The sequence below is a fragment of the Miniopterus schreibersii genome (assembly GCF_964146895.1).
Source record: "Miniopterus schreibersii genome assembly, chromosome: 17".
In the NCBI taxonomy this organism is placed as follows: Eukaryota; Metazoa; Chordata; class Mammalia; order Chiroptera; family Miniopteridae; genus Miniopterus; species Miniopterus schreibersii.
Window position 1 is genome coordinate 20,683,338 of NC_138117.1, and position 13,209 is coordinate 20,696,546.

The window sequence follows — 13,209 nt, forward strand, 5'->3', positions numbered from 1 at the left end:
TCATTCATATGCCTGGTGCAGACATCGCCTTCTGGCTTCAGGTGCCCTATCCTGACGCTCATTCTGTCCCGCGTTTCCTCTTCCAAAATGCGTGCTTCTTTACAACAGGATCTGCGTTCGGCTGCCGTTCCCAGGGGTCCGGGAAACAAAATAGGCACTCGCTAATTATTAGTTGAATGAACAAAAAGTTACTGATCAAGCCCCTTAACTGCAATTTTCAATAGATAAGTCGTGAGCCCTGCGAAAGACGCCAGCCACACATGAATAACTCAGGGCACGCAGCTCTTCCTCCGGGCGCACCCCTCCCTTGGTGCCAGTTGTGTTTCCTTTCAGGTTGACTCCACACAAATGGGTATTTAAATATATTCCTGTCTTGTTTTTTTTACAGGATGGTAAAATTATGTATTTATATTGATATAAAAACATAACTTGTTACTTATTATATATTATAGGTAGTTGTTATGTGTCATATAGAAGTCATCTATGTAATATAAACAGACATTTACACACCGAGTCTTGGGCTTCGTTCCCCTTACCATAAGTCAGGCCTTTTGTATTTCCTAGTTCGGGGCCGCGTAGTATTCCACGCCAGGGGCATACCCTGCGTACGTCACGTTCCTTTTTCACGGTCTCGAACATACAAATGGCTCCATTTTCACTGCCAAGCCCGGGTCTCCACATTCTGAAAGCCCGTCGCCCGCCCGCCCACCCACCTCGCGGGGGCTCCCGCGCGTGCAAACCCCTCTCCGCGAGACCGGGGCGGGGCGGGGCCCGAACGCGACCCCCCACCACGTGACCCGCGCCCCGCGGGCGGCGGCGGCCGCCGCGCCCTCCCCTCGGCTCCGCCAGCTTCTCCGGGCCGCCCGAGTCGCCCGCTCAAACGCGCGGGAACGAACCGGCGCGCGGCCTCGGCCGGCTCGGGACGGACCGGGCGCGGCCGGCTCGGCGCTGGGCCGGGCCCCGGCGGGGCGGGCGCTGGCGGGGCGGGCCTCCGGCAAACTGGCGCAGCCGGCGTCGGGCTCCTCCCCTTTCCTCCCGCGACGGCGGCCGAAGCCCTTCCGGGTCGGCGCGGAGGCGGGGCGGAGGCGCCACGGCAGCTGTTATTGTTCGACTGGGCTGGGCCGGGCGCTGTCTCCCTTGGCTCCGCGGTGTCAGTGCGTCCGGCTTCCTCTTAGCTCCTGGCTCGCTGCTGCTGACAGCGACAGGCGGAGGTTGCGGCGGGCGGGGCCTGGCGTGCGGAGGCCCGGCGGCTGCAGGGTGAGGGGCGCGGAGGAGGAGGAGGAGCAGCAGCAGCGGGAGGAGCCGTGTGCCCTGGCACCGAGCGGCCGCGGCCATGGCGTACGCGTATCTCTTCAAGTACATCATCATCGGCGACACAGGTGAGGACCCCGGGCCGCCTGGGCAGGTGTCGGCCGCCTGCACGCCCGGGCTGAGGAGCGAACGGGGTCTGGCCCGGGCGCCGGCGCCGACGCCGCGCGGCGCCTCCCTCCGGGCCGGGCCGGGCCGCTCCATTTCCGCAGTGCAAGAGCTGGTGACGTGGGCACTGCGAGCGGCCGCGGCCTGGCCGCCGGTCCCCGGCCCCCGCCCGGCCGGCCCTGCAGCTGCGGCCGCGGCGGCCGATTGCGGTGCTGGGTCTGGGAAGTGTGTGACCGGAGGGGCGTGCAGCCCAGGGCCGGCAGGGCCCGGCTCACAGGATTGCAATCCCTCGCCGGGGCTGCTCACTTTGGGGCCTCTTCGCCGCCCCCGAGAAAGAAAAGGGGGAGGCCCAGGAGAGCAGAAGGTGATGGATGGGAGGAAGGTCTTGGGATTCCTAAACAGTCCCACCTTCTCTGACCTACATGCATCTGCCTAGGCCTGGGCAAAGCGCTGCCTGGTGTGGGACAGCCAGCTGAGGGGGAGAGAGGACCTTTAAAAAAAAAATGGGTGTTTGTTTTTTTTTTTTCAGGGTCCACAAATATAAAAAAACTATTGTTTTTCTTTTCTAACACCTTCAATTTCCGAGTCATAATAAATCACGTCCCATTACTTGACGGCTGAGGAATCCCTTTCGAGGTCATTAAAACGTGAAATAGTTCTATAGACTTTTGCCACGTGTAAACTGGGGTTATTTGATAGTAATGCAAGGCCTTCAGTGCTCTGGGTGTGTGTGTGTATGTGTGTGTTGGGGACACTGATTTTTTTCAGTATATCATATCTGGGTCACAACTGCCGATTTTCAAGTGACCTGATGTTTGTCTGAAGCAGAAAGAAATTCAGTTATTCTCACTTAAAATAACATCGGAGTATATTTCACTGATAAGTAAGCAGACGTGTAAAATATTTCTTAATACCTGTGATTTTGGTATTATTTGGAATCTAATAATAAAACAGGCTTCCTCAGGTGTTATAACTATTAATATACCAGAGTCTGATTTCACTGATGACTCTTGCACAATTTTGGACGCTTTACACAACTTTGGAAATGTAAGATGCAGCTTGTGATTGCACTAGTGATGTAGCAGATTCAGTAAGTAACGCTAGAAGCATGTTGATTGCTGCCTAAAAGAAAAACTTTCTGCCATAATGTGATTTTTCAGCTAGGCTTTTTTGGTGTGAGTCTGTGTGGAAATTGGATGATTTCCTACAGAAAATCCCAGGTAAAGCCGTGGTTTGCAAATGTTTAATAGCAAACTTATATACTTTTAAAAATGCTGTGGCATTTTTAGGAAAAGGAAGGAAAAGGAAATGAGGTTCTAAAGCCTACTGGCAAATTTTGATTTAGACTGTAAAACCAAGACTAGAGAGGGACTTCACCTTCACTGTGATATGAATGGTTTTGAAAAGTAGAGAGAAAAGTGATTGTGGACATTTAGCAGTAGTGAAGATTGAAATTAGCCTTTGCAACTTGCCTTCTCTCTGCTTATTTATTGAGCATCTACTATGGGAAGGGCGGTGTGTTGGGAGTACTGGGGCTGCAAATGTTAACATGTTGGTGCTGTTCTCTTTGGATTTTGTTCTCATTCAAACACAGCCCCCTTTCTTGCTATTGCTGTTGTTACCTAGGTCAGGCACTGAATATTTGACAATGGACTCTAGACTTCAGTACTTTCTCCCCACACAAGTTCAGCCTGTATAGTTTACAGTCAGATTAATCGTCCTGAAACATGGCTGTTAGGAGACTATTCCTCTGCCCACATTGTTTTGTTTGACCTTGAAGGAACTCCATATTTTAGCCTTGTTAACATTATTCCCTGCCTTGCTTCTGCCAGTGGCCCAGTGGCTTTTTTTCTGATCCCTGTTGCTCCATCTGCTCGGAGTGCCTTCTCTACGGAAATTCTATTAGTCTTTCAAATCCTAACTTTGGTCTTCCATAATGCTCTCAGGGTCAACGTATATTAAGCTCTTTTGATATGTCAGACTTTTCCTAGTATGCTGGCTGAAAGTGACTACTCCTTATCTGGATGTATCTCACTTTGTATCATCTTCCTAATACTCCCCCCCCACATTCCCTCGGAGTGCACCTTTCCGGAAGTACTGCCGATACTGGGTTGATGCCTGGAGTGGAAGAAGCTCCTATCCCATCTCCCTGCTGCAAAAGTCTATTTAATATATTGTCCTCAAGTGTAGATAGCTGTTCTATCAGTTTAATATATGATCTTAGACGAAAGGTTGAGATGTCATTCATCTTTCTGATATTAATCCCAGAATGTTTTATAGATACTCTGTAGGCATCTATATTTGATTATGTACTACTTGTTTTGTATGGTTCTGTATTTCAGTAAGAGCTTAGTAGAAGGTAGACCCTATACATTTAATTAAATTAATGAAAGAATAGCCAAACAGGCCACTGTGTTCCTATTAATATACATTAATAACTTCACAGCAGAATTTTTTTAGCCTGATTCTGCCACTTTCTTACTGTTGACTTTGGTGGAAATGCTTTACCATACTTCCTTAATTCAAAGTATACTCATAGTTGTAAGATGTGGCCCTCCCCACAGAAGATGATATTAAATTAGTAGTGTGAGATCCATCTTGATTTTTTTTAAAGTCGTAGTGTGAAAAATACACATCTTAGAATGAAGGAAATCACTGCTTTGCCTGTTTCTCACTTTCCTTTGCCTATAAAACAGCCATTAGCTTTTCCTACTCTCAGTAGTGAGATAAAATGAGGACACAAGTGAAACTACCATGCTCATTTTCCTTTTCAGAAATCCCTCTTTCACAGAAGAGATTTTTGTGTGTGATTTTATTTGTTTTTAATTTTGAGAGTATGTTTATTAAAGCTGGGGACAGTGAAACAAGGAAGGGCCTAGGATAGGAGAAGCAACAGGAGAGGACTAGGTGGGGCTGCTTTGGCTCTCTAGAAAAGTTGTTGGAAAGGAGAGCCACGGTGCTGTCAGCTCACTCGAGAGTCAGAGAAAATGGGGGCCTTGGGAAAGGTTTAGGGGGTTAGCCCAGGATGAGCTGTCACTGCTCATTGCTCCCCTGGTTGCATCTGGACATGCTAAGGTTGCGGGTTCGATCTCTGGTCAGGGCACGGACAGGAATCAACCAATGAATGCATAAATAAGTGGAACAACAAATTGATATTTCTCTCTCTCTCTCCCCCTCCGCCCTCCCTCCCTCTCTCCCTAAATAATTTTTAAAAAAGAAAAACTGGGGAATTCAGAGGTAGAAGAATTCCATTAGTTTCTTTATGAAATATGAATATTTTAGATATGTATTCATAATTTAATAGTTTTGAAGAATAGCACTACATCAAACACCCATGCTAAAGAAATACAGATCCTATCACGTAGCTCCCCTTCTCTCCCAGGCTGCTTCTAGCCTGAGGTCTGTATTAACCCTTCCCTTCCTTCGTAGTTGTATTGTTTATGCATGTCTAAACTATGTTGTTTAGCTTGTTTTTAAATGTGGTAGTTTTATTGAATGAAAGAGCTAAAACATGTCAGAAACATACCTTTTAACATCATTAAACATTTAGGCAATATACTTCTGTTATACTTAAGTTTTTGCATTATGCATGTTATTTGTAGTCTTTCAAGATTTTTGACCAACCTTTTCCTTTTCTTTCTCTCCTAACCAGTTTATTTGCTACTTGCTTGCCCTAATATTTATATGGCTCCTGAGACTTTATATTGAACCATAGAGGCTTTGACCCTGTGTTCTCATTCTTTTTTTCTTTCTTCACTTTACTAGTGACCCTGCCTACTCATCTCAGCTTTCTCAGTGCTCTTGCCCTTTTTATCCCCATTCCATTCCTGCTTCTGCTCCAACATGAAATTAATTTTCTCCTTTATTGTCCTTGCTGCACCCCCCCCATGTTTTACCTTGCCAGCTCTCCCCCTCTTCCAATCACCACTAATTTTGCTGTTTTATTTGAGCAGATCCTAATTTTGCCAGCTCAGCTGATTTTCCCTCTCACTGTGGCCCACCTGTGCTTGCTCCATTGCGTTATTCTCTGCTCATCCTCAGTCTGCGAGGCTGTGTCCTTTGCTACAAAGATGCAGCCACATCCTGACCTCCCTTGCCTCCCTTTCTAACTTTTCATTTTTTACATGAAACTTTCCCATTTGATTCCGTCAGCCTTATTTATTTGCAAGATTTTAAATACATTCTAGCTGTTATCCTTCACCTGTAAGTAAAGGACACTTGGCAAAAAGATGCTCAAGTCCCTCTGCTATCATATATACGTACTCATCCCCCTTAAATTTCTACAGTGTTTGTTAACTCAAATGACTTGGGTCTCACCCTTGGAGATGCTGTTTTAGTAGATCTGCAGGGAGTCCTGGACATCTATATTTTTTAAAAGTGTTGTTCATAGTAGTAATGCTATGACATTCTCCTCTACTGGTCAGTCTTGGGCCGTTTTTGCTTGCCTATTTTTCTAAAATTGACTTTTTCTTTTTATTGCCAGATTTTCTGCTTTCTGGGATTTTAAGCCATGCCTAAGATATGTCCAGGCTGAATTTATATAGAATTCTGTATCACATTAGCTTTTGGCACTATGTCTATGTCGTAGATTCTTATGAGGAATTCTCTATACTTTTTATGCTTCACACATAATATCAAAAGCTTTTTATTTTTTAATCCTTCAACAGGTGTATGAAGTTACTATTTTTAGATGAAGCTGAGCTATGTCATATGGGACAAATTATTTACTTATTTTTTCCCTCCTCTTACCCCTACCTATTGTTAGTTTTTACTTTTCGTAGCTATGATGTGATGTAGCTCTTTAAGTTTCTCCCAGTTTTCTCTTCAAAATATTCCCATTTTCAGGTATAGTTAACAACTGTTTCTGGTCAAATCTGAGGGGGAAAGGAAAAAAATTGATTGATGCATGCTGCAGTAAAATTCTTGAAAGCAAGACTATTCCTGGCACAGAGTTAATACTTAAGAAAGCTGTGAATATGTGCTAGGCAGCCTCTGCTGGGTAGGCTACATGCACTGGTCAATTTATTTCCCCTGCTCAAGAACGATTGAGGGCACTTATATATTTTTTTAAAGCACAGTTTTTTAATGCAAATGAGAGAAAGGGTGTATTAGTTTTGTGTTGCTAACATCCTTAGCAGCTCAGACAATACATCTTACAGTTCTGAAGTTCTCCATAAGTTCATGTACATGTCAGAAGTCTGACATGTGTCTCATTGGGCTAATGTCAGGCTTTTAGCAGGGCTGGGTTCCCTTGTGGAGAGGGTCGGTGATCATTCACCATGTCGGTAGAATATAGTTCCTTGAAGCTCTAGGGCTAAGATCTTCCTTTTCCTTCTGTCTGTCATCTGAGGGCTGTTCCCACCTTCTAGAGTCCACCCATATACCCACGTTCCTTGGCATCTAACTTCCTTTCTCCGTCTTCAAAGCCAACAATAAGGAATCAAGTCCTTCTAGTGTCAGATCTTTCTGACTCATCCCATCTCTCTGACTGAAGCTGCAGAAGGTTTTCTGCTTTAGACTCCTTATTAAATTGGGTTTGCCTGGATACTTCAGGATAATATCATCTCAAAGTCTGTAATCTTTTTTTTTTTAATATATCTTTATTGATTTCGGGGTGGGAAGAGAGAGAGAGACATAGAAACATCAATGATGAGAGAGTTGTCATTGATCGGCTGCCTCCTACACACCCCTGACTGGAGATCAAGCCCGCAACCCAGGCAGGTGCCCTGACCAGGAATCGAACCCCGATCTCCTGAATCCTGGTCGATGCTCAACCACTGAGCCACGCCCGGCCGGGCTCAAAGTCTATAATCTTAATCACATCTGCAAAGTCCCCTTTGCCTCCTAAGGCAGCATATTCACAGGTTCTGGGGAGTGGGGCATGTATATCTTTGTGTGGTGGTAGTGATGGGGGGTGGGGCATTGTTCTGCCAACCACAGAGGCATAGGGAGAAACCTAAGATAGAAACAGTGAGTTGAAGTTCAGAAGCAACATTAATACTTGACAATGGCTGTTGTGTACACCTTTTAGGTTTTTTTGTGTGTTTTTTTAAGTGTTAACGTTTATTGATTGATTTGAGAGAGAGAGAGAAACATTGATTTGGTGTTCCACTTATTTATGCATTCTTTGGTTGATTGTTGTATGTACCCTGACCGGGGATTGAACCCATAACCTTGGCGTATCAGGACAACACTCTAACCACTGAGATATCTGGCTAGGGCCATGTGTACACCTTTTAGAAGTGGTCCCTGTATTTAGCACTGAGCAGTGCAAACAGAAAACCTTGCTCATTTACCCTAATTATATTATCTGGTGTGTTTTTTTAAAAAGTATATGCATTCATGTACTTAATTATAACTGATAATGGGTCTTAATGTAGTGTAATGTAGTGAAGAATGTAAATGCAGCTGGTATATTTTCTGCTACATATGTGGCCTTTCCTAATGGTCCAGCTCATTGAACCTGAACAGTACTATCCATGAGGAAGGCGGCATTTTACCGGTGAGGAAAGGGAGACCAAACACATCACGTAGCTAGTAACTTACTAAGCTGGAATTTGAGCCCAGGCCTTTCTGACTCCAAAGTCCATGCTGTCTCTTCCATATCATATCTTGATTCCCTCAAATCCTGTATCGGACAAGGATGAAGTCCTTTTTCTGTTCCTTAGCAGCTGTGTGAGCTTGAGCAACCTCTGGAGTCTCTCTGATCTGAGGTCCTCATCACTAAAATGGAATGGAGCATGAGATAAATTTGTGTGACACTGTCGTAAGATAGTTAATCTTCATCTTTACTTTTTATCTTGCTGCTTTGAATGTTTTTATACTTTCTCCATATGCACTTGAAAAACTAACTGATGCTTGACCAGTGCTGTAGAGTGATGCTGTTCAAAGCAAAAATTATTTCTTTTGCCCTCCATGTGTCCTCCTATGTTGATTTCCACTCCCCCCCACCATTTCTGCTTAGCTTGCTCATTTGGGGCCAGCTGATACTTTGAGGAATCTGCTATCCTTGACTCTGTTTCCTAGCTTATGTTGGTGCTTTCTTGTACGTAGCATATTTGTTTGCATCTAGATGTTTTGTGGGAAGTTCCTTAGTTTATCAGCATATTTTAAACAAGATTCAAAATTGTTTATCAAGATTCATTTTATTCCAGGTATATATATGCAGCCTTGCTTTATTTAGTCTCTATGACCATCCAAGTCCACTAATGATTTAGAAAGACTGTGGGATGAAAAATAAAAATAGAAAGAATCCAGGAATTTGTTCTAGGAAGAACCCATTTTATTACAAGGAACAGAAACATACTCCACCTAGCTCACAAAGAGAAGTTTTTTGTTGTTTTTGTTTTGTTTTGTTTTTAAGTGAAAGAGTTTATTAGTGAAGCAGTGAGGCTGAGAGAGTCGCTACTTCACAGACAGCAACCACAAAAAGAGGTTTTAATAATAATTTAAAGGGTGCTCATGGGAATCCCAGAAAAACCGTGTAAACAAATCTTGAGGAACTGGCCACTCTGAAATCTTTGTTTTCTTCTCATAGCTTCTCGTTCAACCCTTGAGATAATTAGGAATGTTTGGTTTGGGTTTTAAGCATTTTTTTCTTCTTTTTTTTTTTTTTAAACAATGTTTTCATTGTTGATTTCTGACTTCATGTCACTTAGGTAAGAGAACATAGACTATGTGTAGTGCGGTTCTTCAGTGTTTGGGGCTAATTTTGTAGCTGAGTACTTGGTTGGTGTTTGTACATATTCCATGTATGCTTGAAAAGTGTATACTTGCGTACGTGCAGGGTTCCATACATGTCCATTAGATTAGACTTGATATTTGTGTGGGTCATGTCTTCTATATTAATAGTCTTGAGTTTTGGGGCTAGATGTTAATATATCCTATTATGGTAATGGGTTGGGGTTTTTTGGTAGTTCTGTCAGATTAAAAAATTTCCCCCCAGTAAATTTGAGTCCTCATTTGTAAGGAGTATATGAACTCAGGTCTTTACATCTTGGTGAAGAGTTGGTTCTTTTGTCATTGAGTTACCTTCCACTTTTTACATATTTTGTAGTATAGTTTTTGGTATTTGGGTGTTTGATACTACTTTTGAATTTTAACTTTTGGTTCATATTTGCCTAGCATGTACTTTTTTTTTAGATCCTCACCCAAGGCTATGTTTCTATTGATTTTAGAGAGAGAAAGGGAGAGGGAGAGAGAGAAACATCGATGTGAGAGAAACATCGTTGCCTCTTGTACACTGGGGATCGAACCTGCAACCTGGGTATGTGCCCTGACTGGGAATCAAACCTGTGACCTTTCAGTATACAGGACAACACTCCAGCCAGCTGAACCACACTGGGCAGGACCCAATATTTACTTTTAAAAACAACCATACAAATACAAGATGGAGGTCAGCTGGTTAAATAGCAGCCCATTCTCTAAAAACTTAAAGTTTTACATGACATGGTTCAGTATGAGCCACATGAGTGATAAAGGTCACAAAGTGATAAAAGTAACAAAGGAATCAATGTGCTACTAGGTAAGTAAAAGTATAATGTACAGCCAAGGCAGGTAATAGTTCTACTCTTGTCAGGACTCAACTATAAGTCAATTATGAAAACTCTTGTTTCAGAGGGACACCTACACATTGGAGTCTGTGCTCAGGAGACCAGTCATGGTGGTATATGAAAGCTCTATCAACCATGACATTTTAGGAACAGTTGAAATAATTGAAATATTTTACCCTAGAAAAGAGAAAACTTAAAGGGGAATATAATAATGACCTTCAAATACTTAGGTGACTGTCATATAAAAGAGGGCTTAAACAGCCTTTTGTAGCTTTTCACCAACAGAACTAGGACCATGAGTAAAAGAGAGAGAGATTTGGACTCCCTATGAAATGGAAAGGGCTTGTTAAGTGGTGACTTGGTTTGTTACTGGAGCTATTCTAGCAGTGGTATGATTGATACGTATTAGAGCTTGGATGATGGCATTTATGCAAAGAGTAGAGGATTGGATTGGATTTTTTTTCCTCTTTTTTTTTAATCCTCACCTGAGGATATGTTTTTGTTGACTTTTTTTTAGGGGGGGGGGAGAAACATCAATGTGAGAAACATCGATTGGTTGCCTCCCAAACACGCCTGGACTGGGATCAACCCCACAACCTAGGTATGTACCCTGACCAGGAATCAAACCCAAGATCCTTCTGTGCGTGGGACAATGCTCCAACCAACTGAGCCACACGGGCCATGGTGGATTATTTTTCTTTTTAAAGAAGTTTAAGGTACTGTGTGGGCAGTCCCTGTGCTGGAGTTAGAAAAATGAAGAAGACTTTTCTACCCAAAAGGGAAAGACCAGTCTGCTACAGTAATTACAAGATAACGTAACAGAGATATGTGCAAAGTAGCAAAGGAACATGGAAAGGATTAATTATAACTGGACTGAATGGCTCAGAACATATTCAGATTTTTGGTAAATATTTATTGAGTACCTACTGTATGCTGAATACTATGCTCTGACTTCCATATATGTTCTCGTAGTGATCTTATTCACCCCACTTTACAAATGAAAAATCAGGTGTGACATTATCAGACGTGGTCTCATTTGTTTGAATAATTTCCCACTTAATAATCCTATAGAATCAGTTTGAGCTTTTGCTCCTGTTTTTTATATTTGTTATCTGTGGAAAACAGAAAATTGAGCTGAGTTGTTCACAGTCTTTCATTTCACCAAAAAGGTTGGATGACCTTATACCAGCGATGTTGTACATAGAGTGGAAGTATAGGGTTTTTGTCAGGATTTTGTGGGGGCTTAAGACTAAAGGGGCCTTGGGACCCTACTGTAAAGAGCATTGTGTGGCGTAGAGAATTGGGTTTTTATCGTCTGGATAACTTCAAAGAAATAGCCTTATTCCCCGTCTCTAAACAGGATCAATTTCTACCCTTAACACACTTTTCTGACATAAATTAATGAGCCCTTTCCACCATTTAATCTTTTTTTCTTTCTTGGCCTTTTTTCTCCCATCCTTTCTGGCTTAATGTTTCCTTTCTTGAAGAATTTACCTTAGAAATGGAAAAATCAGGTTGTATTTGAGTGTGAATATGTGAATTTCAGCCTTAGTTATGAGTAAGTCTTGTTAATAAAAAGTTCTACTGGTCCTTTTGTGGCTTTTAGGAGTTTAAATAGGAAATCAGAGTCTTTTATTTCACAACTCATTATTTTACTTGCAGGCTTCCTTATAATTTTCTTATCACACCAACATTTAGTATAACTATTTTTGGAGACACTAGAAGTTTTGCTAGTTATTTAAATACCACATCGCTATGGAGGTTGTTGGATGAGGCCCTAAAAGTATTGCTTAAACCTAAAATAGATCTGTGTGTGTGTGTGTGTGTGTATGTAAATAATAAATACTGTATATGTAAATAAAATGGTGAAAGTGAGAAGTGCTTGTGGTAACAAATGAAAATTAAATTCTCTACCACTTACAGAAATATGGTAAACAATGGTTTGTGTATCCTTGCAGAAATGTTCTATGTGAGTGTGTGTCCCAATCCCACCAATAGGATTATACAATTAAAAATGTTTGTCCTATGCCTTTTTTTCACTTCAGGGTGAATCTTGGGTGTATTAACATATCACATATAAATCTATCTCATTGTTTTTAAACACCTGCACAACTGAACCATAGTTTAATCAGTTCCTGATTCTGTTAGTCCTGGTCTGTGGTTCCAAACAGTAGAAACGTACTGTGGCTAAATTAAGCATACAATTTTATTGGAAAGATTAGAAGCTCCACAGAATTGATAGGAAGGCAGTATTATCGAACTTAAAAATGGTAAAACCAAGGAAGGCATAAGGCACAGCCAAATTCCTGTTGTAAGTATGGCCTTCTGAGGAAGATGCTGGGCATGTGCCTGTGGTCTCTCATCTCCACTGTAGCCACCATGGAGTCTCTCTTGATATGGTCCCTGATACTGGAACACTCCTTCAAGCTTCTATATTATAGACAAGAGCATTTGATTGGCTCAGCCTAGGTCATATGTATATGCCTTAGCTTCCAGGGAGCTCAAAGAACGGTTCTCTAATGCTAGATTGCCAGAAACAGCAAATGTCCACCACACCTGTTGATGAATATTATACACAGTTCTGTGGTAAACATTCTTGTGCATTTGTGGTCAACTAGGACTTACAAGTAAAATTTGTGGGTCAACTAGGATTTACATTTTACATTTTGATAAATACTGCCAAATCACCTTCCATTAAAAAATATTAGGATATTTAATTTTGAGCTTGGTATATATTTCATGTACTTATATTCAGCAGACTAATCTCAGTATTAATTGTGTTGACTGATGCTTAGTGTATGTTTGGGAGTTTAACAGTTTGATTTAGTTACTATTAGCATGTACTTCTTGGTCTCTTATTAGTTTAATCTGGCAACTGCATGAAATAGTTCTTTTTGCTTACAGCCTTAACTTGAATACCCATTTGTATCATAACATACTACTAAGACATCATGTACAGTAAATTTATTGCACAATGATTATATTGTACATTTACATTCAAATACCTTCCTTCCATAGCATTCTGAAAAAATATCCTCTTTGAGCTACTTCATTCAAATGTATTCTGAGGTGTACACTTCTTAATTGGCATCTTTGTTTGTGAAAGAATTAGGAAAATGGTCAGATTAAAGTGTATTAATATACCTGATATTAACTGGAACATTATTGTTTGGGATAAAGTCATTGTCAAAGAAATAGTATTCATTTTTTCAAACCTTCTTTCTTCATTAAATTTCTGTCC

At 41.9% G+C, this 13,209-nt stretch overlaps 1 protein-coding gene across 1 annotated transcript in view; it reads left to right on the forward strand.

Annotated features, from left to right (window-relative positions):
• Positions 1–979: 979 nt before the first annotated feature.
• RAB2A (RAB2A, member RAS oncogene family) overlaps positions 980–13,209 on the forward strand; it is a 61,678-nt gene continuing 49,448 nt past the window's right edge. Inside the window, exon 1 of the mRNA XM_081117320.1 lies at positions 980–1,379. Within this exon, the coding sequence (XP_080973446.1) occupies positions 1,334–1,379 (46 nt within the window). The 5' untranslated portion in view covers positions 980–1,333. The remainder of the gene's footprint in view (positions 1,380–13,209) is intronic.